Source organism: Pteropus alecto, unplaced genomic scaffold, assembly GCF_000325575.1.
Source record: "Pteropus alecto unplaced genomic scaffold, ASM32557v1 scaffold8, whole genome shotgun sequence".
NCBI classification, from domain to species: Eukaryota; Metazoa; Chordata; class Mammalia; order Chiroptera; family Pteropodidae; genus Pteropus; species Pteropus alecto.
Genome location: NW_006494609.1, coordinates 3,678,553 through 3,705,052, shown reverse-complemented (window position 1 = coordinate 3,705,052; position 26,500 = coordinate 3,678,553). Strand labels below are relative to the sequence as shown.

The window sequence follows — 26,500 nt, the reverse complement described above, 5'->3', positions numbered from 1 at the left end:
AGGAAAAGAACAATAAAAGGCAGAATTTTCCAAATTCCAAATTAAAGAATTAACTTTCTCTGACAGGAAGGGACTGAATAACATGTAATTGAGCTTTTCAATAAACAAGTTCATTTTGTTAACATTATTTAATCCCCAAACTTACTTTTTTCAAATCAAATTAGAAATCATTCATTATGGAAAGCCCTTTATGGCTGAAATAACAATATTTTCCAAGTATATTACAACAGACTTCATGAAGAGGTTTTTGCATACTATCATCATGATACCGTTATATTTTCCTCCAACAACAAATAAGGACCCTGAGGTTGAGAGAAGTTGAGTGAATTTTCAGAAATCATACAGCTAGTCAGTGACAGAAGAAGGCAGGTCTTTAGACCTGTAATTCTACTCTGTTCCCACCACTTCTCCATGCTTATTACATACTAAAGCATCTCCCTCAGCACTGTACCAAGCACTAACCACCCTATTAGCAAGACTCTAAAAGTTAAGACTGACATCTAATGGCAAGTCCAGATCCCTATGAAGAGGAGTGTGATGGACTTTTAACTCACTGACACTGAAATTCTTCTTAAATGAGAACGATGGACTGACAGGGGATGACTTTCCAATTAGCATAAAATCACATTGGATTCCCATGGGATCAGGATCCTGTCATTTTGCAAGATTTGCAATCTACCAAATGACAGGAGTTGAAAATATGTAAACGCCAATACTGGCTATTTTTTACTACAATTGCAAAGAAAAAAAATTAATGTCTTGGTACTTCTAGCTGCTTATTTATAAATTGGAAACACAGACCCAATAACCTAATGAAAAAACGTATAGCGGATCACTGGCCCTCTCTTCCTCATAGCCACTCCACATTTCAACATTCCTCCCCATTCTACCATGGTCATGCTATTCCTTCTTCTCATCATTCTATCTCTAAAATCTAACTATACCACTCCCTTCAATTCTCAATACTGCCCTTGTAAGATTCCTTGCTTCCTATTTCACATTAGGTCTCCTCATCTACTCCTTTCAAACCATTAGGGATTTCAAAAAGAAAATTAATTATGGTCTCACATACTGGGATGAGGCTAAAGTAAAGCTAAGGCTCACCTTTAATTCTGGTCCTAAATTTCTTACAGAGAAATAGGGCACCACCAGGGAGCAGTATGTCGCCTACTTTTAATATGTGCTTCAAGTAATTTTCAGCTTCACTTTTCTCTAGGCTTGATTATCATTAGAGTTGCCACCACTTAAAGAATCTGACACAAGAGAGATACAGCAAAATACAGCTATAAAGTTAAGTTATAATCATTTCTTTGGAGGATTTTGATGCCATTTTGCTTTAAGGAAGAGGGGAAGATATGGCTTCCACTTCCAGTTAAATACCATGGGGATAATCAGCAAGGAGGGCAAAAAGAATCCCAAAGTTCTTGAAAGTTTCATTTAACTCCACTGTGTGGTAAGCTTGTTATTATCTATCTAACTTAAAGCCCAAATCCTGGTATCTGTTTCCGTCCATCCAGCCTGCTGGATGACCTTGACTATATCATTTCTTTCTGCTTCGGCTTCCCCCATCTGTAAAACAGGGAGAATGATATGTGTCGGAGAAGGGTGTACTAACATACTTTGTTAATCAGTACCCCTAAAACATTCTGAGACTGTGATGAAAGGCAGTACAGTTAAAAAGAGAGAGAGAGAGAGAGAGAGAGAGAGAGAGAGAGAGGGAGAAAGAGATAATGTTATGGCATTCTGGTAAAAAGATTTATAAGACTGGAACTCACTGGAAAATTTTATCAAAGAAAAAAGTTATTTTAAAAGATCCTTTAAAAGTATATTCACAGCTCAACATTCAAGTCTGTTTATCCATGAAATAAGTACATCAGAGTCAGTAGCAGACTTAACTTTGCCATACCTGTAAAAGAAACTTATTTTCTAATTTAAACTGAAGAGGAACACTTTCATTCTTCAGCTTTGAAACCAGCAAATACTCATTCAATAGGCATCAGTCAATGGCAATTAGTAAAGGCAGGGAAGGGCAGAGTACCCTGTCCTTAATCCTGTCTCAGGTCCAAAGAGCCCACTGGCACCCCAAACTGTCCATACCTGCTGGGAGAGGAGACTGATGTGAGTGGATGGAGAATACTGCCTTGCTGCCTGCTTCTCAGCTAGCCGCTGAAGTTCGGCTGTAACCATACTTTGGTTGTATCGTCTGCCGTACGATGAACCATCTTCTCCCTCCTTCTGTGTTTTGGCTACTCCTGAATGCTGCTTGTTTGGATGGCATGAACCTGCTAAAAAAAGAAAAAAGTTTTCTCTCACTTAGGAAAATAGCCCTGAAAAACTCAGGATGATGACAGAGAAATCTTAACCAATGGATACTTTACCAAATTCTAGAGATCTCTGACGACATAAGGAGCAATAAACTATCACTTAATGCTATAGAAAAATAAATCCCTACTATACCTTAAAAACTCTTCCTACTGCCAAACTGCTACATGCATTTATTAATGTGGTTTTGCTTACGATGAAAGCTTCATAAAGAAGAATTTTCATCCTTTGTAATGGATAATAACCAATCCTAAAATCTACTAATCATGAACAAAAAATGTAGCCTTGAAACTCATTATAATTCTTGTTTCCTTATTAAGTGACTGTATTTGTCAGTATTCTATGGTATCCACTGTCAAATCATCCATAATCTAACAAACCTCTAATACCATAGAGTTCCATTATTTTTCTGCACTGAAATTCTAGCAAAAGGAAATTCTTTAATATAAAATCGAGGTTCATATTTTTTCTATGACAGTCGCATGTCTTTTTGAAAAAAATAAAAAAACCCAGATGGATACAGAAACACTATGTTTCCTTTCTGTCTTATTAATGCTTATATAACTGTGATCATACTGTGTATACAATTTTGTGACAATACTTAAAAACTATAACTTTTTCATGTTTATTATGTAATACTTACAAAATTTTATAACAAATGCAAAGTTATAAAGCATGTTATAATGAACACCTGTGAACGTATTACCCAATTCAATACGTGTCAAGTACATTACCAATTAATGTGCATCGATCTATGTGTTCCTCCCTATTCCTTATCTCCCCGATCATTCACTTCCTTCCTTTTTAAAAATATAGTTTTATGTATTTATGTGTTTGTGTGTATGCATAAACAAAATACTAGTTAATTTTGCTTGTTTTTCAGCTCTATAAAAATGGCATTTTACTGTTGTAGTTTCCTGGAACTTGATTTTGTTACTCACTACTGCACTTCCAAGATTCATCCTTTCTAAATATAGTCGAAATTCATTAGTTTTATATGCTGCTTTGTATTCCATTTTGAAAATACACTGCAACTTATTTTTCTATTCCTCCATCAATGGTTATTTTGTTTAATTCAAGCTTATTACTATTATAAGTAGTGCAGCTGTGAATACTCCCGCATATATCTGCTGGTGCACATGTGGAAGAGCTTCTCTCATGTATATGCCTAGGAGTGGGGCTGTTAGGACATAGGGTATGCTGAGTTTTCAATTTATGTGATAATACCAAAGTGCTCCTCCAGATTATTTTTCTTCTTCAAGAAGTTCTCACTATTTTTGGCCTTTTGCCATTCCATTGTCATTTTAAAATAGGCTTGTCAAGTACAACGTGAAAACTGCTGAGATTTTGGTTGGAACTGTACTGACAGTGGATGCCATAGACTACTGACAAGTACAGTCACAGAGATCAATGTGATGAGACTGAAACATTTATGATACTGAGTCTTCCTATCCATGCATGTAGTCTATTTATTCATTTGTATAGGTTTTTTCTAATGTCTCTTAACAGTCTTACAAAATTTTATTATAAAAGTCTTTCCTGAATTTACCCTTAGATAGTTTTCAGTTTTTATACTATTGTAAATGATGTTTTTTAAGTTTCCTTGGCAATGATTGTACAACAATGTGAATGTACTTAATGCCACTGAACTGTATGTACACTTTAAAATAGTTAAAATGGTAAATTATATATTATGCATATTTTACCACAATACAAAAAAAGCTGCTTTCTAATTCTTTGTTGCTAATATATTTAAAAAGCTATGGATTTTTAATATTGATCTTATAGCTATCTATACTGCTGACATAATTTCTAAAATGCATTTGTAGATTATTTTCAGTTTTCTATGTAGATAACATATTATCTGCAAATAAACAAATTTATTTCCTCCTTTTATATCCTTATTCTTTTCTTTTTCTTGCCTTTTGCTGGCTCTGACTTACAGTAAAACACTGAATAAAAGCAACGTCAGTGGGCATCCATTTCTTGCTCTTAATGTTAAAAAGAAGGCTTTTAACATTTTCCTGTTTATACTGATACCTTGTAGGATTTTGGCAGATACCCTTTTTCAAGTTAAGAGGATTTCCTTTTCTTCCTAGTATGCTGAGAGTTATTATCATCAGTGAGTACAGAATTTTATCAAATTCTTCTTCTGCATCTACTAAGATAATGAATACAGTTTTTTTCCTTTAATCTGTTAATGTGGCAGATGACATTTATAAATTTTCTTACGTCAAACACCTCCTGTATTCCGTGGGTAAACTTACTCATGGTGTCTTAGCTCTTTCATATGTTGATAGTGATTACAATTTTTGCATTTATGTCCATGAATGAAGCTGGTCTGTAATTTCCTGCTCTAACACTGTCTTTAACTGGCTTTGTTACAAAGATTACACTACCAACACAGAATGAGTTAAGGATTAATGTTTCTTTTTCCATTCTCTAGAAGAGTTTAAGTTTGGAATTATCTGCCCATTGAAAGACTGTTAGAACTTACCTATTAAACTATCTGAGCCTCATGTTTTCTTTGTGACATTTTTAGCTAGTGTACCGGTTAACTTAAAACTTATAGGACTATTCAGGGTTTCTTCATCTTCCTGAGTCAATTTTACTTAAGTTATACTTTTGTAGGCATTCATCCATTTTGTGTACATTTTCAATTTTATTGGAGTAAAGTGGTTAGTAGTATTCTATTATTTGTCACCCGTGCTATATTTGTATTTTCTGTTTACTTTTCCATTGCTTATATTATTTATCCAGTCTTCTCTTTTTTCTTGATCGGTCTCACGAGAGGTTTGTCCACCTTATTAGACTTTTCAAAAAACTTTGGCTTTAATATACTCTACTATACTCTTATTTTTGAATTGTGATTTTTTGCTCTTATCTTTACTATTTCTCCTTTATTTAGATTTATGATAACTTATTTTATAATGTCTGAAATCAGATCTTTAGCACATTAATTTTCAGCCTTTCTTCTTTTCAAATATAAATATTTAAAGCAGTAAATTTCCCTCCAAATACTGATTTTCATTGCTCTCCATACATTGTATATACCATTGTTTTCAATACCAGTGAGTTCTAATACTTTCAAATTTATTTCCATTATGATTTCTTTTTTGACTTTTTGTTACTGACATTCAATTTAACTGCTGTGTGGACAGAGAATAGGGCTGTATGATATCGATTCTTTGAAATTTGTCTTATTTTATGGTGTAAGACATGATTGATTTTTATAAATATATCATGTGTGCTTGAGAAGGTGTTTTCTCTAAATATTGCGTATACGGTCCTATATGTGATCAATAAATAAAGCTTATCATATTGTTCAAATTCTCCTTTATCTTTGGTGAGTTAAAAAATCTATTTGAATTGCCAGTTATAAAAAGTCATGGGAATATAAAGTATAGCATAGAGAATACAGTAAATACTAATGTAATAACTATGTATGGTATCAGAGAGGTACTAGATTTATCAGGGCGATCACTTCATAAGTTATATAAATGTCTAATCATTATGTTGCACACCTGAAATACTATATGTCAACTGTAATTAAAAAATTTTAAAAATGTTTTAAATCTATTCAGTCTATTAATAATTGATATAAGTATGTGAAAATCTTCCACTAGGACAGTGGATTTGTAGATTCCTCATGTAGTTGTATCTATTTTTGTTTTATACATTTGGAGGTCATTTTATTAGATGGATTTAGAACTGCTTTATCTTTCTGCTGAACTGAATCTCGTTTTATGTAATTACTTCGTATCTGTAAGAAAATTTAATATCTTAAAGTCTATTTTAGTATGTATCAACATAGTTACACCACCATTATTTTGGTTGGTATTTCTTTATCCTTTTACTTTCAGCCATTCTGTGTCCTTATCTTTAGGTGTGTCTCTCTGGTAAACAACATGCAGCCATATTTTTTTAAAATTTCTGATATTCTTCTAACAAATTTAACTCATTAATATTTATTTGATTCTTGATATATTGGGACTTGATTTACCATCTTTTAAGTTTCCATTTTTCTGGCACTTTCTATGCTTCTTGTTTGTATGCCCTTACATTTGTGAGTATTCGTTTTCCCCTCAATCCATTCTTCCTTTTCTCATAGGTTTAGAATTACCATATTTTTATTGTTTTAGTTACCTTTGATATTTGATATTTAACAAGTCTAAAGTTGGTTACTAGGCTAACTGTGGTGGATCACTTTGTAAGGTATATAAATTCTGAATCACTATGTTGTATGCCCAAAACTAATAAAATATTGTATATCAACCATAATTAAAAATAATAAAAAGTCTAAAGTTAAACAATAGTTTTATCTTATTCCCAAACTACTCAATCACCACAGAAAAAATTTGACTCCCATCACCTATAAGCTATCATTTTTGTCTACTATATCTTTGTTGACTACACATAGTGTACAATAATGTATGTTTAAGACATTCAGAATATGTTCTCTGATCACAGCTGAAATAAACTAAAGCCAATCAGAAAAAGCAGAGAAATCGAACGATCTGAAAACAACAATATACTTATCTAAGGATAAAAGAAGAAATCACAACCGAAATTAGAAATAATATTTTGAACTAACTACCTTCTTCTGTTCTCTATCCCTCTCTGGGAAAAGTATAAAAAAAAAAGGTAAAAAAAAAAAAAAGTTTTGATGATTAATACAGGGTACTGGAGACATTGACATTACTGAATTTCTCTCACAGTGGAGAAAAATTTCAAATTGGAACTTTATTATTATCATTACTACTGATTTTAGAAGATTATACCATAAGAATAACCACCTGGAATTAATAGAGACACAGATATATGCACATATTTATATTTATGACTTATTAAAGTGTACCTCTTAACATATATGATTCAAGCTGCATATTATAATATCCATTCCATTTGAAGTCAGATACTGATTAAGAAACAAATTGGCTATTTATAAAACATAACTTAGCTGTAACTCACCTTAACAATGGATATTACTAAAGTATTTAAACACTTGACTGATGTTAGGATACTCCTCAAATAATCTACAGACTAAACATAATCCCTATCAAATCCCATCTGCCTGTTTTTGCAAAAATTGACAAGCTGATCCTAAAATTCATATGAAAATTCAAGGGATCCAAAATCGCCTAAACAATCTGAAAAAAATGAACAAAACTGAAAGAATCACCCTTGGTGATTTCAAAACTTACTACACAATGCTACAGTAATCAAGACAGTGTGGTACTGACATAAGGACAGACCCATAGATCAGTGGAATGAAATTGGGAATCTAGAAATAAACCCTTACATTTATGATTTAATGACTTCTGACAAGAGTGCCAAGACAATTCAACAGGGAAATAATACTCTTTCAACAAATGGTGCTGGGACAACTAAATAGCCACAGCAAAATAAATAAATAAATAAGACCCTAACACTACACCATACAAAGATTAACTCAAAATGAATAAAAGACCCACATGTAACAGCCTAAACTATAAAACTCTTAAGAGGAAAAATATATGTAAACCTTTGTGACCTTGGGATAGGCGGTATTTTTTCAGATATGATGCCAAAAACACGAGGAAAAAAATAGGTAAATTTGACTTCATCAAAATTTAAAACTTTCGTGCTTCAAGAAAATGAAAAGACAACCAACATAATGGGAGATAATATTTCTAAATTATGTATCTGACAAGGGACTTGTATCCAGAATATATAAAGAACACTTATAATTAAAAAATAAAAAGACAAATATCCCAATTTAAAAATGGGCAAAGGATTTAAATAAACATTTATCCAAAGAAGGTATACAGATGACCAATAAGCACATGTAAAGATGCTCAACATCATTAGTCATTAGGGAAATGCAAATGATAACCACAAACCCACCAGGATGTATAAAATAAAAAGAGAGACAATAATAAATGTTGACAAGGATATGGAAAAATTAAAACCTTCATACACTGCTATTGGTAAAATGGCATAGACACTTTGCAATATAGTTTGGAAGTTCCTCCAAAAAAACTGTTTGGAAGTTCCTCCAAAAAAAAGAGGAACTATAAAGTTACCATATGGCCTAGCAATTCTACCCAAGAGAAATGAAAACATAGGTCCACATAAAAGCTTGTACGTGAATGTTCACAGCAGTATTATTCATGATAGCCAAAAAGTGAAAATGACCCAATGTCCCTCAACTGATAAATGAATAAACAAAATGTGGTACAGCCATCCAATGAAATACTACTCAGCCATAAAAAAGTATCAAGTACTGACACATGCTACGACATGGATAAACCACAAAAACATTACGGTAAGTGAAAGAAGTCATTTTCAAAAGACCACCAATTGTATGATTCTACTTATGTGAAATGTCCAGAATAGGCAAATCTATATAGACAGAAAGTAGATGAGTGGTTGCCAAGGGTTGGTGGGAGGAGAAACTGAACAGTGACTGCTAATAGATATGGGGTTTTTTTCAGGATAATGAAAATGCTCTAAAATATGAGAGTGGTGTTGCACAACTCTGAATATACTAAAAACCACTGAATAGTACATGTTAAAGGGGTGAATTTTATGGTAGATGAATTAATTATATGTCAATAAAGCTATTATTCAAAAGTGGGGAAAAAACTTGACTGATAACATGGGTCTACTGAATTTAAAATTTGATACCCCATTTCAAGAATTCTTTGGTTATTTATTCAGGTCATACTCGATTTTAAATACATTGAAAAATAAAATAATACTAATTTGTCTGATGTTAGAAATAACTGTTTGATTCAGAAAGAATGCATATAGCACATTCATATGCATATGATTATTTGTGATGGGAAATTTCAACTAGACTGTAGGCTCCTAGTAAATAGAAACCTTGTCTTACTCATTTCTTTACCCCCAGCACCTAAAAGAAATCCTGTTTTATTTTGTATCAATGAATGAATGCTACTGGACCAAATTCTAGACTCTTCCTTAGTCACATCAGAACAATGCAGTATGTGTCCCTTTACCTTTCAAAAGAAAAGGCAAAGGAAAGAGATGACATTCTTTTTTGGGGGGTGGAGGGAGCTGGCGAGGAGCTGACATTGCAGGCTGCCTTTCATTTTCTCACTCACCTGCCTTTGCTGAAGAGGGACGAGACAGTTTCTGGCTATAGATGTGTGCAGCACTTTGGAAAGAGGAAAAGGGGCCAATGGTGTAACTGCCTGATCGACAGCGTGGCAGGCCAGCGGGGCTTGGTACGTTCTGTGTCCCAGGATGTAAGGAGGGAGGAGCACTGTCGGGGACAGTGCTCAGTAAAACTGTTGGCTGGTGAGGCAGGCTGGGGATGGCTGGAGGAATCTGAGATAAAGAAGAATGGTGGCCAGGCCCTGGTGAGAGGTCAGAGGTTGTAATAATAGATGACAAATGGGTGTTTGGAATTTTCTGCAGAAGAGTAGCAGCAGGACCAGAAAAAGAAGCAGAGGAAGAATTGGTATAGACTAATTTAGCCTCTTTTTCTGCTGAAGTGGTAAGTCCTATTAAAACAAAAACAAACAAAACAAAACAAAACAAAAAAAAAACAGATCATTTTAAGAAAAACTAACATATAACCTCTATAAAACATGAAATAAACATTTTTAAACATCAAAATAATCTTATCATGAAACAGAAATCATGAGAAATACAAACTTTAATGAGTATTCATCATGAACTTAATGAATTTTGCCTATGGAGACAACCTGGCAACAGAAATAGTTTTTAGTCCTTTTGAAAAGCTGGAGTTGGGAGTACCTCCCTCAAACAGAGCAAAAGTTGAAAATTATTAGGGCATTAGGACAAAGTTCCTTGTAGTGACAGCTAACTCCTTTCCCTCTGCTTTTCACCCTTCTAGAAAAGTGCTCAGAATTTCTAAACATTAAAGTGAGAAATTCCATGGAAGGAAAACAGGTGCTATCAGTAGAAAACAGGAAATTCTAAGGGAAAAGAAAGAACAAAGAAAAGGAACATCTTTGGGGTAATGTCTCATGCTCTAGAATCATTTAATATCTGATGACTTTTCTTTTCTTTTAGGGATTTATCAGAGAACAGCAAATAGATGTAGTTTGAAATCACTCACGAGATAATTTATCAGAGTGAATTTCTGTTGCCTGTTGCTGTTTGGGCTGCTTTATCTTCACTTCTTCCATCGTCTCAGGGTGATCTGCAATTAAAAATGAATACTGACCTTAGGCTCTCCTATTTATCAAATGCTAGGGCATCACTCTGCACATAATTTTGTTTCCAAAATATAACACACCTAGTAATCAATTCTAGGAACCTTTGCCCATCTCACCACACTTTTCTAAGGATGGCCACGCCCACTGCCCTGTTGAGTGGGCAACCAACCAAATAATTCCCAACTACCCACAACCCCAGCTCCAACTAACTGAACCAGGGAAAGACACTTAAAGCCAGAACAGCCATCTGTGGACTGCCAACAAGACTGGAAAAGAAAATAAGTAAGGACAGTCAGGTGCCTCTGCCAAGAACTCAGACTAGGAGAACAAGGGACCAAGCTGATTGGTGGTACCTACTGAAGCAAAGAAGTCATAACATGTATGGAACAGGGCAACTACCCAAAGACAGAAAGAACATCCCCAATATTTGTTGGCATGACACCTAGATACTACAGTAGCTCTGTATCTTAAACTCCTTGGTTTTACTTGCGTAAGCTGAGTGAATTTACTTGAGATAGGTTGATTAGTATATCCAACAAGAAAAAAAATCACTCTAGTAAAATAAATTTCTCCTCTACTATAACTGTCACACATTTGTGTGCTCATGTTTGAAATGAGTCCAGATACTATCAAATGTCATATGTGGTTTCCTTGGTTAAGGACTTCCTATTGCCCCTCGAATTATTCTTGATAGGTGTAGACAGGCATAGATCTTCTTGTGTGAAGATAGTCTTTCACACACAAACCCCAGAATGTCTAAGGACCTATCTGTAGAAACAGGTACTGCCAGTACATGCTGTTAGGGCTTCCCCATTACTGCCAGGGTAGAAGTTATATTCTGAATGCCAATCTAGGCCCTCCCTGCCCTAGGTTAGCACACTTTCTCTACCCTAACCTCATTATAAGAACTCCTTAGTCTCTCTTCCCTAACATTTCCACTAACCTTCTTTCTGTTTACTCACTCAACTTCATCCACTAGACAATAAATGTTATAAAGTCAAGGACTATGACAGTCTAGGTCACTGTATACCTAGCAACTATCACAATACCTGATAGTAAAAATGTGTAGATGAATGAATGAACAGATGAATAAACAAGCTTTAGAACCTAGGTTCTAAAAGAAAGCTCAAAGAAGAGGGCTGGACTCAGAAGGATTTCTAGTAATACAATAATTCAATTATACAGTGAGCTAAACAGGCTTTTGTGGACTAGCCTCTGAACCTAGAAAGTTTTTAAAACATTAACACTGTTTCTTTGGGAAAAATCACTTATATTTTAAATGACCAATTCTTCTGGCCATTTCCACATTAGGCTATGGTAGCCTTAAGAGCAGGAAAAAAGTCTCCATCTTTGAATCTAGTGCTTTGCTCACTGACAAAATCAGTTTATTGATTACATGTCTTACATTTCCATCTAGATTTTAAATGAATCTTACATTTAAAGCACGGAGCTTTGTTTATAACAGAGTATTATTGTTATATTTTGACCATATGACATGAGCTAGATAATCCGGTCCACATCAGTTCCAAAATCCTCAATCATGGCGTTCCCCAGCAGTGGGAACTTTAGAAATGCATGGTAACATTCTGGGTTATCACAATAACCCTGGGACTGAAGGAGGCTAATGTCATTTAGGGAATGAGACTAAGGATATTAGATTAGACATCCCGCCAGGTATGGAATAGTCCCATACAACAAAGAATTCTCCTACCCTAAATGCCAATAGTGATGAGCTACAGGAAGCAAAAACTTTAACAAAGTGAGAAATCATTAGGAGAGGCAGAAAAACACAGGGTAAGAGCACAAGCTTTGAATCAGGCAGACAAAGCTTCAAATTCCTCTCCTAATGCGCTGTGAAAGGCACCTGTGAGCATGTTACTCGGTCTCTTTCAGCTTCTGTTTTCTCATCTGTAATGTAGTTTTATAATAGCATCTACTCCATATGGTTTTTGGAAGTAAAAAAAATAAGATCATGTCCAGCAGACAGTAATATGGGTGCTCACTAAACGTTAAATATTGGCCTGTCTTGAAAAGCTCTCTGTTGTTAATTCTCATAAAAAATGAAAAAAAAAATCAGACTATGTCCCTCTTCTGCTTTCAAAAATGTAATGCCTCTTCGTTCCTCACCCCCACACTACAAAATTTCACCACCTTGGAGTCTATGAGTGCTTAGGCAGCACACTATTCTTGGCTTCCTCTGTATATCTCATTTTTTCACTTGTTCTTATTTTTCATTAATAAACTAACATACTTACCACCCTTTGCCCCGCTATCAGAATAACTGTTGCTGTTTTTAGAACTTCTTGAGTGAGTCCCCAGGAAGACACTTGCAGACTTGTTTTTTTGAGTATAAAAAGTCAATACCTCCTCTAGTTCGGCCTCACTGAAATGAGGAGAGAAAGTATGGTCAGAACAGGAAGCTGTTCTGGAAAAACTTTCCACCACATTTTATTATGGAAATGGAGTAAGCTGGAGAAGGGGGAAATGAAAAGCACAAGCTGAAAACTCCCTATTAATAGACGGTTAAATACAATATAAGTAAAGCAATCTAAAAATTTAAAGCACAGAAAGGCTTTATTCATTCCACAGTGAATTTTCCAGATCTGCACTGTCCAATATGGCAGCCACTAGTTACATGTGATTATTTAAATGAATTAAAATTAAATAAATTTTAAGATTCTTTTCCTCAGTTACATTAGCCACATTTCAAGCATTCAGTAGCTACAACATAGAAAGTTCTATTGGACAGTCATGTTCAAGGTCAGGGGTCAACAAACTACAGACCGTAGGCCAAATGTGACCAGCAGCCTGTTTTTGTAGGACTAAAAATGGTTTTTATATTTTTAAAGAATATGTTATAAAGACTATATGTAGCCCAACAAGTCTGAAATATTTATTATTTGGCCCTTTACAGTTTGCCCATCTCATTTCTAGATAATTATTCAGTAGAGAAGCCACTTGTCATTTTAATTGTCTATGTCAGCAATAAGAAGACCCACCATAACCATGGAAGAATTCTCTAACTATCTATACAACGCAGGAAGCTAAAACAGTTTCCAGGTCACTTCAAATATTAAAATTATGTGCATGTTACGAACACCCACAAAATGGAAAGTGTAAGGGAACAGATGATGGCCCACAGGATTCTTCTAGTACATGTTTTATGCATGGATTTTGTAACATTTATAGCAGCCTCTCAATGGCTCTGCATTTTTTTCCTGGAGACTGGCTATGTTCCCAATAAGTGGACTTCAAATAAACAGAATATTCCTCCTTCATTACAAAGAACCTATACCTCATCTTCAGCATACACTGTAATGACAACCTAGGTAATGGTGTCTATGAATCTCAGAGTGAACCCCAATGTCTCCAAAGTAGCAAAGTGACACTGGATAAGGACCTCAGGTAACTACTGAAGACCAAAAGCTGAGGCTACAAAGGGGCAACTGCCTCTGCCTATCAGTGTTTTATGTGGCCCTTCAAAGAATACTGAAAGGGAAAAGTTAAGGTTGGTCAAAATACAAGCTGCTTTCTACCTTCTGGCTTATCCTCTGCCCACTTCATAATTTATGTTTTCCTGCCTGATTCCTGCAGGTGTTGGAATTTACTAACCCTGACAAAGGGATCCATGTACCATCCAAATATAATTTAAAAACTGGTATTATCACTTATTTACAACAATCAACATTTAATCACAATCAGTAGTAAATATGTTCCAATGTGCTTTACCTTCAGGTCTCTATCCAAGTTAATACTATATATAATTCATCTTTAGTATCTAGTTAGGCCTGGTAGGGGAATACACATCACTTTTTAAGAGACTTTTTTTTGTTTTTTTTGTTAGGGATTTTGAAGATTCCTAGGAAGAACTAGAAATTAATCTTTTTATTTTAAAAGTAGAGCCATTTTCTGAAAATAATCTAGTTTTTTTTCTTTTCTACTTTTACAATGTTAATATGAAAAATTTTCTTGCTTTGTTTCTATACCTGCTTTATCAATTATATTACTCAAGACCCAAGAATGTCAATAAAATAACACTGCACAATAATGAACTCATAAAAGATAATGTTATTTGTTTACTGTGTGTTTACGCACATGATACTGAGGCAATGGTTAGGTTGATTCAAGGTATTAAACACAGATCATACCATATTGGTGACTGATAAACCACCACCTGATTTAACTTCACAAATCAACAGAGAGTTGATTTTTCTACTTTTCTCCTCACTCTGACTTTGATGGTTGAAGACTAATTAATGGGGTTAAACAGATGCTTTACCCTTTATTTTAGTGGTTTTGTACAAGTCCGTTAAGGAAAAGGCTTTCTGGTACAAGTCTTACATAATTTAAAATTAAATACCTTTGTTACCTCTTCCTTTGGAAATACACTGTAAATGGACACAATGGCCTGCTGATTTGTATCAAGATAGAGCTGAATGCTGAGATTTTTAATCCCTAAAGACTAACCCCAAGCATGAAGGACTTACTCTATTTTATATAAATTAGGTGTAACCCTCACAGTGCTGAGAAATTGCCAATTCCTCAACCCACTCAACGCAAGCAAAATTTGGTCATCTCCATCAACAGGTCAGGGATAAATTCAGATCCAGTAAACACTAGAAGTCTCTAACTTCAACTTTCCAAAGGGCTCTCTCAGCATTTTGAGTGGTGTGCACTTTGAAGGCTGTCTAGAAATACAGCCCAGATACCCAGCAGCAGTGTTCTGGTAACTAGAACCATGACAACAGCAACATAATTAGCTAAGATATGAAGAAGCCAAGACTATGAAATACTTGTTTTCTTTCTAAGAGTGATTTTACACACATCCATATGTTAGAAATAAGGGAATATTGGGAATTCAATAGGGTAGTACAGAAGATAGAATAGATTTTATTAACCAAAAATGTCTTCTACCTTGCTCGTCTGATGAATTCTTGAAAGTTTTCTGTATTTACCCCATCTTCTTCTTCTTCCTCAAGTTTCTTCTTCGATTTCTTTTCAGCCATTTGTTCTGTTTCCTACCCAGTCCCCAACCCCCACAGAAAAACAACAAGATCAAACTGACTCCCAATAAATGCACACTTCATCATCTGGCTTCATAGCCTTGGGTTTATCTGTCTTTACAGTAAAGACATGTAATTCCTCCATGTACTTTTGCCACCTATAAATTTGTATTGCTTTTTGCCATTATTTCATGAAACAGTGTGGAATTTCAAATAAAAGTTACCTAATAAATGTAAAATTTTATCATGTTTTTACTTTCTATTCACATAACCCACTGAGAAGAGAGTTTTTTATAGTAGCTTAGTAATGTGTGTGGTCACTTGCAGCTTTCACAGTATGACAACAGAGACACTGCATTTTGTTACAGTTAGGGAGAGAAAAGGTAGGTCTTCAAAAGATACTCCTAGATCAGCATCCAAACTGAATAAATTCTTCACTTATACAATAAATACCAAAATTCTCAACAGATCTGGGATAAATTGTGGCTATGGATTCGGTTGTGTTAATACTCTACTAACCATTTTACACATCTTTTAAAAAGCCATTTACATTTCTAGGCTTCAGCTTTCCCTTCTGCAAAATGACCATCCATTTCATAACCAAAAAAACAAAACAAAACAAAACAAAACATAATTCTAAAGCATTTTGAGACCACTAGAAAAAAGACATTTAAAAAATAATTTAACCAAACAGTAAATTTCTTGGAGTTGGTTGTAAAATGATGTCTCTGGTTAAAATGTTCTAGAGAACAAAGTATGAGTCTCTCAGGAAAAAAGATTGTCATTATATTGTCAGTTCAAATTTGCTCTCAAATAGTCAATTTACCACTGTCTACAGGCACAATAAAGACAGTGCAAATTCACATAGCCCAGGAGTTATTTCAGGTGCAACAGAACTCAAAAGGATTATGCCTTTTGGTAAGAGTTACCTAGAGATGCCACCAAAAAATTGCTAGAACTGATCAATGAATTCGGTAAAGTAACAGGGTACAAAATTAATGTTCAGAAGTGGCATTTTTATACACCAATGATGAACGTTTGGAAAGAGAAATTAAGAAAACAATCTCATTTACAATTGCATTGAAAACAATAAGACAGCTGGGAATCTAATTAACCAAGGAGGTAAAAGACCTGTTCTCAGAAAATCATAAGTCACTGATAAAAGAAATTGAAGATACAAATAAATGGAAGCATGGGCAGGCAGAATCAACATCATTAAAATGGCCATACTACCCAAAGCAATCTATAGATTCAACGCAATCCTGATCAAAACACCAATGGTATTTTTCAAAGAGCTAGAACAAATAATCCTAAAATTTATATGGAACCATAAAAGACCCCAAATAGCCATGCAATCTTGAGAAAGAAGAACAAAGTTGGAGGTATCACACTATCTGATATCAAACTATACTACAAGGCTACAGTAATCAAAACAGCATGGTACTGGCATAAAAACAGATACATTGATCAATGGAACAGAATAGAGAACCCAGAAATAAATCAACGCCTATGCGTTCACTTAATATATGACAAAGGAGGCAAGAATATACAATGGGGTAAAGACAGTCTCTTCAATAAATGGTGCTGAAGAAATTGGGCAGATACATGCAAAAAAAAAAAGAAAAGAAAAGAAAAAGAAACTGGACTATCTTCTTACACCATATATAAGAATAGACTCAAAATGGATTAAAGACATGAAAGTGTAAAACCTGAAACCATAAATCTTCTAGGAGAAAACAGGCAGTAATCTCTCTGATATTGCTACTAGTAATTTATTTTTGGACATATCTCCTCAGGCAAGGGAACCAAAAGAAAAAATAAACAAATGGGACTATATCACACTAAAGAGTTTTTGTGCAACAAAGGAGACCATCAACAAAACAAAAAGACAATCAACTGAATAGGAGAAGATATTCACTTATGATACAACTGATAAAGGTTAATATCTAAAATATATAAAGAACTCATACAACTCAACAACAACAAAAAACAAACAATCCAATTAAAAAATGGGCAGAAGACCTGAACAGATATTTATCCAAAGAGGAAATACAGATGGCCAACAGACATATGAAAAGATGTTCAAGGTCACTAATCATCAGAGAAATGCAAATTAAAACCATAATGAGATTATCACCTCACACCTGTCAGAATGGCTATCATCAATAATCAAAGAACAACAAGTTTTGGCAAGGACGCAGAGAAAAGGGAACCCTCATACACTGTTGGTGGGTACAGCCACTATGGAAAACAGTCTGGAGGTTTCTCAAAAAATTAAAAATGGATATTATACCTTTTGACCCAGCAATTGCACTTCTGGGTATTTATCCAAAGAAAACCAAAACAATAATTTATAAAGATCTATGCACCCATATGTTCATGGTAGCGCAATTTACAATAGCCAAGATACAGAAGCAACCCGAATGCCTGTCAACAGATGATTGGATAAAGAAGCTATGGTTCATATATATAATGGAATATTACTCAGTCATTAAAAAAATGAAATCCTACCATTTGCAATGACATGGATGGACCTAGAGGTTATTGTGCTAAATGAAATGTCAGACAGAGAAAGAGAAATACCATATGATTTCACTTATATGCAGAATCTAAGGAACAAAAAGAACAAACTAATGAAAAACAGCCTCACAAATATAGAGGATAATCTGCTGATGGCCAGAGGAAAGGGGAATTGGGCCTAGGAGAAGGTGGTGAAGGGTTAAAGAAGTACAGATTAGTAGTTGATAGATGGTCACGGCAATAGGGAGCATGGCATAGGGAATGCAGTCAGCATTAATGTAATGACTAGGTGGAGAGCCAGAGGAGACAAAGAGCAATTAGGGGGATCGTTTTATAACTATATATATGTCTAACCAATGCACTGTATATTTGAAACTAGTAATAAAACAAATTAAAAAAAAGAGAGAGAGTTCCCTATGGCCACTGGGCCTTCAGAAGTAATAAGCAGCTTTTCAGCTCAGCTGGGTTAAGGAGTGAGGTCCTGCTCCCCATAACAGTTACACACAGGGGAGTCTGTTTCTGACTGTGTGGCAATCTAAAGCAGAAGACTAACAGATAAATCACCTACCTTGTTGTACACCATGATAAAGTCACCCAGTTGGTGGGCCAGGATTCTTCTGCGTTCCAGAAGTGCCAGTCGTCGACTAGGTAATACCATCCTCAGTGAGTGCTGGAGGTTGCTTGATGCTCGCTTGAGGAAACGAACCACTAGCTCCTATAAATTTAGAGTCATTGCAGGGGAAAAAAGCAGGGATTGTGCTAAGCAACAGAAAACAGAGATGTGAGAAGAAGCATACTATACATTTCCACAAATAAGACCCAGAGCAAACATGTCAGGTATAAGAAGGATACAGAAAGACAAAACAAAACAGAACAAAACAAACATTCTCTTCCCTCAATAAGCTGGCAATCAGAAAATCAAAATCAAATAGGTACGCAAATAACTGTAATAAAATGGTAGCTGTAAACGAACCATAAATCATATACAAATAGTACTATAATAATTCAAAGTGCAGATATCACTTCTAATAGGGTCATCAGAGAAAGTTATTTCGGGAAAGTAGCATTTGAGGATAAGCAATGGAAACTAAAACCATGGGATCAGATGAAATTATCGAAGGTGAGTAGACAGAAAGAATACAGAAATAGTCATGCTTAGAGATAGGAAAGAGGAGGAAAAAAATCAGAAAACAAAACAAAAACCAACCATCACCCTTGTCCGCCTTCTCCCCCTCCCCATCCCAGAACCCATGGTAGAAACATCAGGAAAGAAACTCAGGAGAGAACAGAGTCATGGAAGTTGAAGAAGAAAAGGGTCACGTGTCCAAAGCTTCTGGGAAGCTAGAGCTGGAGAGAACCACAGCTAAGACAAGGCCCTGGATCTGGCCAGTGAAAGATAATTTTAAGAGAACACTTTTAGAACAGAAAAAGGAAGAGAAGGATACAGTATAAAAATGCAAGGATAATGAAGAATATAGGTGAAGAGTAGAAACTCCTGATTTAAAAGTTTAGTGATAAAGGGAAAGAAAGAACTGTTACTATGCTTGAAAGGTGATAGATTTCTTTTACTTCCCAAAGATAAGCAAGCTTTTAGAGTTGGGGATTGGTATCCTTTTAGAGGAGGGTGCAGTGGAAGGTCATTGAGGGAAAGAAAGGATGCATCTCATTTGAGATAGGGAAAGGATTTTGAAATCTGAACAGATACCAATCAGATCATTCATGATGTCTTAAGTGCTTCAAAGAGAGATACTGCAAAGCCAAAGGCCTTAAATATAGTTGTTCCTTCTCTCTTCCACCAAACACAATAAAATTGAGACCTTCTATTGATGTGCCTTCTGTGAGTTATGTGATAAAGAATCTCTAACCCTAACCTGGACCAGAGAGGCAATTCTACACCTACCTTCCTCATAAACAAGACCACAACAATCCTCAGGGAATGGGTTAGGGCTCGCTCTCTAGATATATTTTTGAAAAGAAATGCACAGAACTGGTATTAAGTTTTACAGTGATGATCCTAAATATTCTTGTAAAAAGCCCCATAGAAACCCTGTGTGAATCCCAAGCCAGCAGTTGCAGTGGTTATTCTCTTCTGAGCTATTTTTTTCTTCTTGAATATGACTTTGGTTCATTGTCCTTTGGTGCCAATTTGCTCCAGTATAAAGAAACAGCCTCATAACCAGAGGGTTGGATTTCATAGTTCTACTCTGCTGTCTTTACTATAGGGTGGCTTAAGCTGTTATATTAAAACATTATTTTTTCACAGTGGAACAGACAAACTGACTCTCGAAAAGGCAGTTTTAATTTTCCACTTGGAAAGAGGAGAGCTAACATTTTCCACTGATGGTTGAAGGATTATTCACAATACACAAGGTTTTATCTTTGGGTTGTACTGGCTACTTTAAATTCACAAGTTGTTTCCTGGGATATCCATCACATTTTTAAAAATAATCCTGGCATATTGTATGCCTCTTGTATGTGGAGAACAGAAAATTACAGTAGAGTCACCACTGAGTTGGATAAAGGATGCTGCTTTCTCAGACTTAAAGGTTCCTCTCTTTTCTGTGACAGATTTCTGTGGTTAAAAAGCCTATGGAAGGGCTGTGGCTTCTATAAGCATTGACCTTACCAAAGAAATTGAAGCTTCCTGTCACTCTGATCCAAAAAGGAAAACCTTGTTAGAATAATAAATTCTAGGCATGTTCAAATGACTGATATATAGTAAAAATTATTACACAAGTTTGTTTCCAATAATCTAAGAACCTTATAAAGTTACTACTAGTAAAAGAAAAAATATTTAAATGGAGGATGCTATATTCTCAGAGGGCTTTAGCTTCAAAAAGCTAACTTGACATGTCAGGACAGAAAAATAAAAGCCCTGTGACTCATGGAAACAATGGAGGAGCAATTAATATACCATTGTAACATCTGGATTCAAGTTCCATTTTCACCATACATATTGTGTGGGACAACAGGCAAGTTACCTCCCTTCTCTAGAACTTTGTTTCCTCATCTATAAAATGGGGATGACACTGCTTTTCACAAAGAGTTAATAAAACATGAAGATGCCGGAGAAATTACTCTGTAAGTTGTTATTCTTTTTGAGGGCTTTGCACAGGGCCTGACATCTAGGGAGCAATCGATTTCCACTGTCAGAATGAAACAAACTGATGCCCTCAAAACAGAGCGATGAACATGGCTCCAGATCTAAGATTTACTTCACATTAAAGTGAGAGAAATCTATAAACTAGACTATGAAATAATTATCCTATCAGAAGATAATATATTACTCTTTACCTTAACAGAAAAAGGGGGAAAAAAAGAAAAAGAAAAAGGGAAAGTAAAAAAGTTTCAACAAGAAGAGCCTCACCATCTGTTCATCTTCTTTGGCAGCCCAACTGGCACTGAACGTTTGACCTCCACTGTCTTTCATCAGGCGAATTTGAACATGCTGGAGATAGGCAGAGAATGCTATTCGAGCCTGCACTTTGCTATAGAAATCCAAAACAACATACCGTTATGAGACAGAATGGTAAGCCTACCAAATGTGTACCTGCCTCTCTCAAAGTGGCCTTTGAGGATCCTTCTATTAGGATGACTAAGATAAAGCCCACCATATAGTCACTGAATAAAGATTGCTTCTAAACGGTATATGAGGTGTTTTTTCTTATTAAAAATATCAGAGATGGAGAATCCTATTTATTTTCTCATTATTACTGTGGGGAGGAAAAAAATCGAATAATAGAAAAGCAGGCTTCCTACTCTTAAACTTTATCTCTTTGAACTTTTTAACAACTTTCCTGGGGGAACTTAGACAGGAAAAGTATTGAATCTTCACAAGAGTCTTTATATTAACGTAGAAAAGTTTTTCTGCCTTGGAGGCCCTTAAGAATATACTTATCAGTTAGTGCAAAAGCATGGCTTTTGCTATGGCAACTAATATTTCTGGTGTGCAAAAGCCTCCAAAGCAGGAAATAGATAAATCCTACAAAGGAACTTTTGAGACCAAATTTTAAGGTCATGCTTTTCTCAACTACAAGACGGGAGTGGCTGGAGCCCAGAACAAATGAGTGAGGTCCAACAGAGTTTGGCATAGACAGGCTAGGACAAGCCCAGATGTTCAGTGGGAGAAAGAAATCCTCACATACAGTAAAAAGCACCTCAGCGACATCACCGAAGAAGTCAGCTGATTTCTGATTGGTGGTCCAGGTGGAAAACAATGAAATCAGATAAGCTATAGAGTGGAAGACAGAAGTATCAGAGAGACGCTGATGATTTTCACTTCAGCTGCTAGTTGTGGCAGATCTGTTTTCTTTCAGGAGAGATTTTGGTTACTTCAGCTGATCGGCCTTCTGACACTCTAGCCAAAATTACATCAGTGAAGATTAGGGCCCAACACAAACTTTGTTTACAATCCTCACACATGCAATCACTGAATGCTTTCTACTCACTGTTCCTCCAAGGTTAGGATGAAGGACTCGTCCAGAGTAAACTGGAAATCCCAAGGGGGTCTGGCCTCTATGTGTGTGTTGGAGGGACTGGATGGGAGGGGACTCTGGTTGGGGAGTAGACTTGCTTTTAATACATAAGATCTTCAGTTTAATACATAATTTAATACATAAGATCATAATAGTTTACTACATAGAATCTTCAGAGCATGAAATATAAGTAAGGTTACATCTTTGTTAGTAACAGAGGTAGTTTATGGGAGAACACATAATTTTGAAAGAATTTATATTTTCAAATGTTTCTCAACAAAGACAATTAGATTCACATTCACCTGGAGTCCATGTACCACTTGTCCCTCAACCATCCCATAAGTTCCACTTCCATTACAAATTACTTTTAAGTCAAAATAAATGCGAAATAGTCTCAATTTTAGTCAACAAATTCACTTGCAATATGAGCTAGAAATGGCATGTGTCAGACACCTCCAAATGTAACATAATGTCCAATTTTAATGATTACTCCTTTAAAACTAAAACTCGAAGGTCTTTGGATAAGGGGATTGTTGCTTGGAAGTTGAGAGTTCAATCATCTTATTGCAAATCACTGTCACAAATCAAATGAGTAAGTACTGACTTTTCCACCCTTGTTAAAGAGATCCCTGGGACGTAAATCCTGAGTTTGTCCCTAAGGTATTAGGCACATTGGTCAGCTGGTCATATAAAACCAGCAAACCAAAAAAAAAAAAAAAAAAAAAAAAAAAAAAAAAAAAAACCAAAAAATATGCCGATCCTTCTCAAACAAACCAAAAAAAAAAAAAAAAAAATAAAAGAATGAAAACCACAATGATTTATACCAGAGAAACCTACTTTTTAAAAAATAAAAGCCTATGTGGATCCTCAGTAAACAAAATATACAACTAGGGGGATAGAGCCTGGGGTCTTGAATCTTTGCCATAGACCTCCCCCAGACCCCTAGTCATCACTGAGATGCCCCAAAGAATGATGGGCAACTCCACAAAATAGTCTGAAAATCACTAATTTATATTAACACACCCTGCAATTATAACAGTTTACTCACTGAGAATGAGATCCGTAAGATTTATGAAGAAATAATTTATTTCTGCAACAGCTAAGTAGAATGTTATTGCTGGAAAAGACCTTAGAATATAGTCCAGTGGTTTTCAAATGTTCTATTTCAATTCAGTGGAATCGTTTTTTCCTCTCCTGAAAGCAGTTTGAAAAACACTTCTCTAACCCCATTCCTTGGCCTAATAGAAAAAGAAACTGAGGCGTAGAGAAGCTGACTGGCCCGTGATCACAGAGCCAGTTGGTAAGCACCAAAAGGCCAGAGCCCAGGTCTCCTGACTGAGTTCAGTGTGCCCTCCAGTAATGGAACTATTCTTATACGCCATGACCCTGTTCTGAACCATAACTCTACCAACCCCCTACTCCTCCAAACCCCAGTATCACCCTCTACCCTTCCAGTATAAGAACTGACCTCTAACTTAGCGAATAAAGGCCGTCACGCATAAATACCTAAACTTCCCTTCCCTTTAACTTCTAACTACTGCATCCATCCCATACTGCTTTCTTATAGGGAGAGATACCCGCCACTGGCCTCTTTCCACCTTCCTTTAGGACCTTTCTCTATCAATATATCTGTTTCTGCATCATTAACCCTCTTCCCATCAAATCCTTCCGCTAGTCTATAAATAAGCTCCAGAATCCCTATCTTAAAAAAAAAAAAGATCTTTTCTCTGGGCTTGCTCTCTCTCTCTGATGCATTCTTACCTTTCTTTCATTGCCAAACCTTTGGAAAAAGTTAGTGCACACTTGCTTTCTTATCTCCTCGACTCACAATCTCACTTCTACCCACTATGTCCGCCCCAGGTCATAAATGCAGGTGTCTCTTTTCACTCATTCTGACTTGAACTGCCTGAGGCACTCTATTGCTTGAAACTCTTGTAGCTTTTACATAACTGCTATTTCTTGTCTATTTACTATTAATCATCCTCAGGGCTCAATTCTCTTCTTTTTCTCTCAGTCTATGCTTGTTGAACTAAAGTGAATTAAACAAGCTCATCCAATCTGAAGTATATGTGTCAACTACACAATCTTGTTCAACTCTGACCTTCAAAGCTGTTTTCACCTATCTGTGTCTCAAATGAAACATGTTATTTCTATCATGAAGCCAACTCTTATGCCCTTTATATTAACATATGGCATCACCAAGTTGCCAAGGCTTACTATAACAGCTCTTAACTCACCACTCTGCCTTCAGCTCTTCTTTTGCCAATCACTACCCCATGATATAATCAGAATATACTTTCTAAATCAAGATGCTTAAAAATCATCCTTTATTTAGACTTGCTATTCTGCCTGGAATATTCTGCCCCCTGATATTCATACAACTTACCTCCATCTCATCATTTAGGACCCACCTCAAAGGTTACTTCTTCATGCCCAAACACCACAATCTCAAGAAATCCTCTGCGCAATTACACTCTAACACTAGACCCCTTTTTATTGTCTTCATAGAAGTTTCGTACTGCCTGAAATCACCTTGCTTCTTTGTTTACTGTTAGTCTTCTCCACTAGACTGTAAGCTCCATGAGCCTGTCCTGCTCTCCACTGTAATACAACTGGTGGCACAGAGCAGGTGAGAAATAAATATTCGTTGAGGGACTGAATAAATGAATGACTGACTGTACTGCCATGCCTGTGTGTTATTTCCTCTACTAGCAATCCCACGCTTAGTTGTTACCTCCAAAACCTCTCAAAATCCTCATATACTGATAATTTACTTATCAGTTAAAGCCTGGTTCAAATATCGCCTCCTCCCTAGTCTCTCTAGCCTTCTCAAGCAAGACCAATCGCTTCTTTTTCTGTGTCCTAAGAGGACTTTGTCCGTATTGGGGTCATAGCCCCACTCTTTAAGTGTCCCCATACTAAATCATGAGCTGCTTAAGCTCCTTGTCTCAGTCACCTTGTGCTCTAAGTGACTGACACTAAAATCCAACAAGTATTTGTTTGGCCAAACAAATGGGACTTGAGTTTTTATCAAAGCTCTCTACCTTGGATAAGTAAATTCTCTAAGGCTCAGTTTCCTTAATAATATCAAATCATAGTCATTATTACTTCACAGGACTGCTGTGACTGAGAAATGGAAAATGGCTGTAAAGCCACCATCTTGGTACCTGGTACACAGTACGAGTTAGTTATTATCGATTTTACTATTATGATTACAAAAGGTACGTACCTAAGATTGCCGTTCTCTTGCAGAATCTGCATCAGGTTAAATTTAGGCTCTGGTTCGTGAGTCTCAATCCTGCAGCACTGTTCACCTTTATTAGTCCATTCAGGAACTTTCATGGCATTTTCTTTGGGGGAATTTTCGACCATAACGGTCAATGAGGGTGCATATTTGGCTTGATTTTCTCCAAGGGATCCTGCAAACTCCTCCTGGGAAGCTTCCTGTTCTTCATCTTCATTGTCTAATGCAACTTCTTCCTCTTCTTCACTCTCTGTCTCAGTTTTAACATTCATTTCAGCTGGTTGGGTAATCACTAAATGCGAAGAATCACTAATGTTGCTGAAAAAAGGATTAAATTTTCCTCTCTCCCAATACCTTCTTCTCTTTAGCAAAAGCCCACATTTAAATCAGACCACAAATAACACACAAAATTAATAGCATACACATGTCACTCTCCAATCTTACATATTCCAAAAACCTAGTAATGACTTTCATTACAGTTGATGTTTCTCATCATAATATCAATGGCTCTCTCACAACTTAGGGAAAAAACATCTTAGTAATTTCTACAGTGTGTCTGAGGTTTTTAAAGGGCGCCTTTCATGGAGGTATAAAGAGCAGGAGAATATCTTTCTATGCTATGTTTATTCATTATCCTTCTCTTTTACTGCCTTGGAAGATCTGTGAGAACAAGGATCATATCCTTTTTATTTACCAATGAAACCTCATTGACAAACGTGCCTGATACAGATGCTCAACAAACAA

General features: G+C 35.8%; 1 protein-coding gene across 13 annotated transcripts in view; it reads right to left on the bottom strand.

Moving 5' to 3' along the window:
- TTLL5 (tubulin tyrosine ligase like 5) overlaps positions 1–26,500 on the bottom strand; it is a 225,489-nt gene that overhangs the window by 122,444 nt on the left and 76,545 nt on the right. For 8 of the 13 annotated variants that reach the window (XM_025042041.1, XM_015599721.2, XM_025042046.1 and 5 more), the window contains 8 exons: positions 25,742–26,048; positions 21,405–21,525; positions 18,606–18,752; positions 15,429–15,532; positions 12,770–12,897; positions 10,415–10,498; positions 9,432–9,833; positions 2,098–2,285 (listed from right to left, as the gene is read on the bottom strand). In XM_025042041.1, the coding sequence (XP_024897809.1) occupies positions 2,098–2,285; positions 9,432–9,833; positions 10,415–10,498; positions 12,770–12,897; positions 15,429–15,532; positions 18,606–18,752; positions 21,405–21,525; positions 25,742–26,048 (1,481 nt within the window). The remainder of the gene's footprint in view (positions 1–2,097; positions 2,286–9,431; positions 9,834–10,414; positions 10,499–12,769; positions 12,898–15,428; positions 15,533–18,605; positions 18,753–21,404; positions 21,526–25,741; positions 26,049–26,500) is intronic. The other 5 variants (XM_025042044.1, XM_025042052.1, XM_025042047.1 and 2 more) reach the window with 4 other exon arrangements.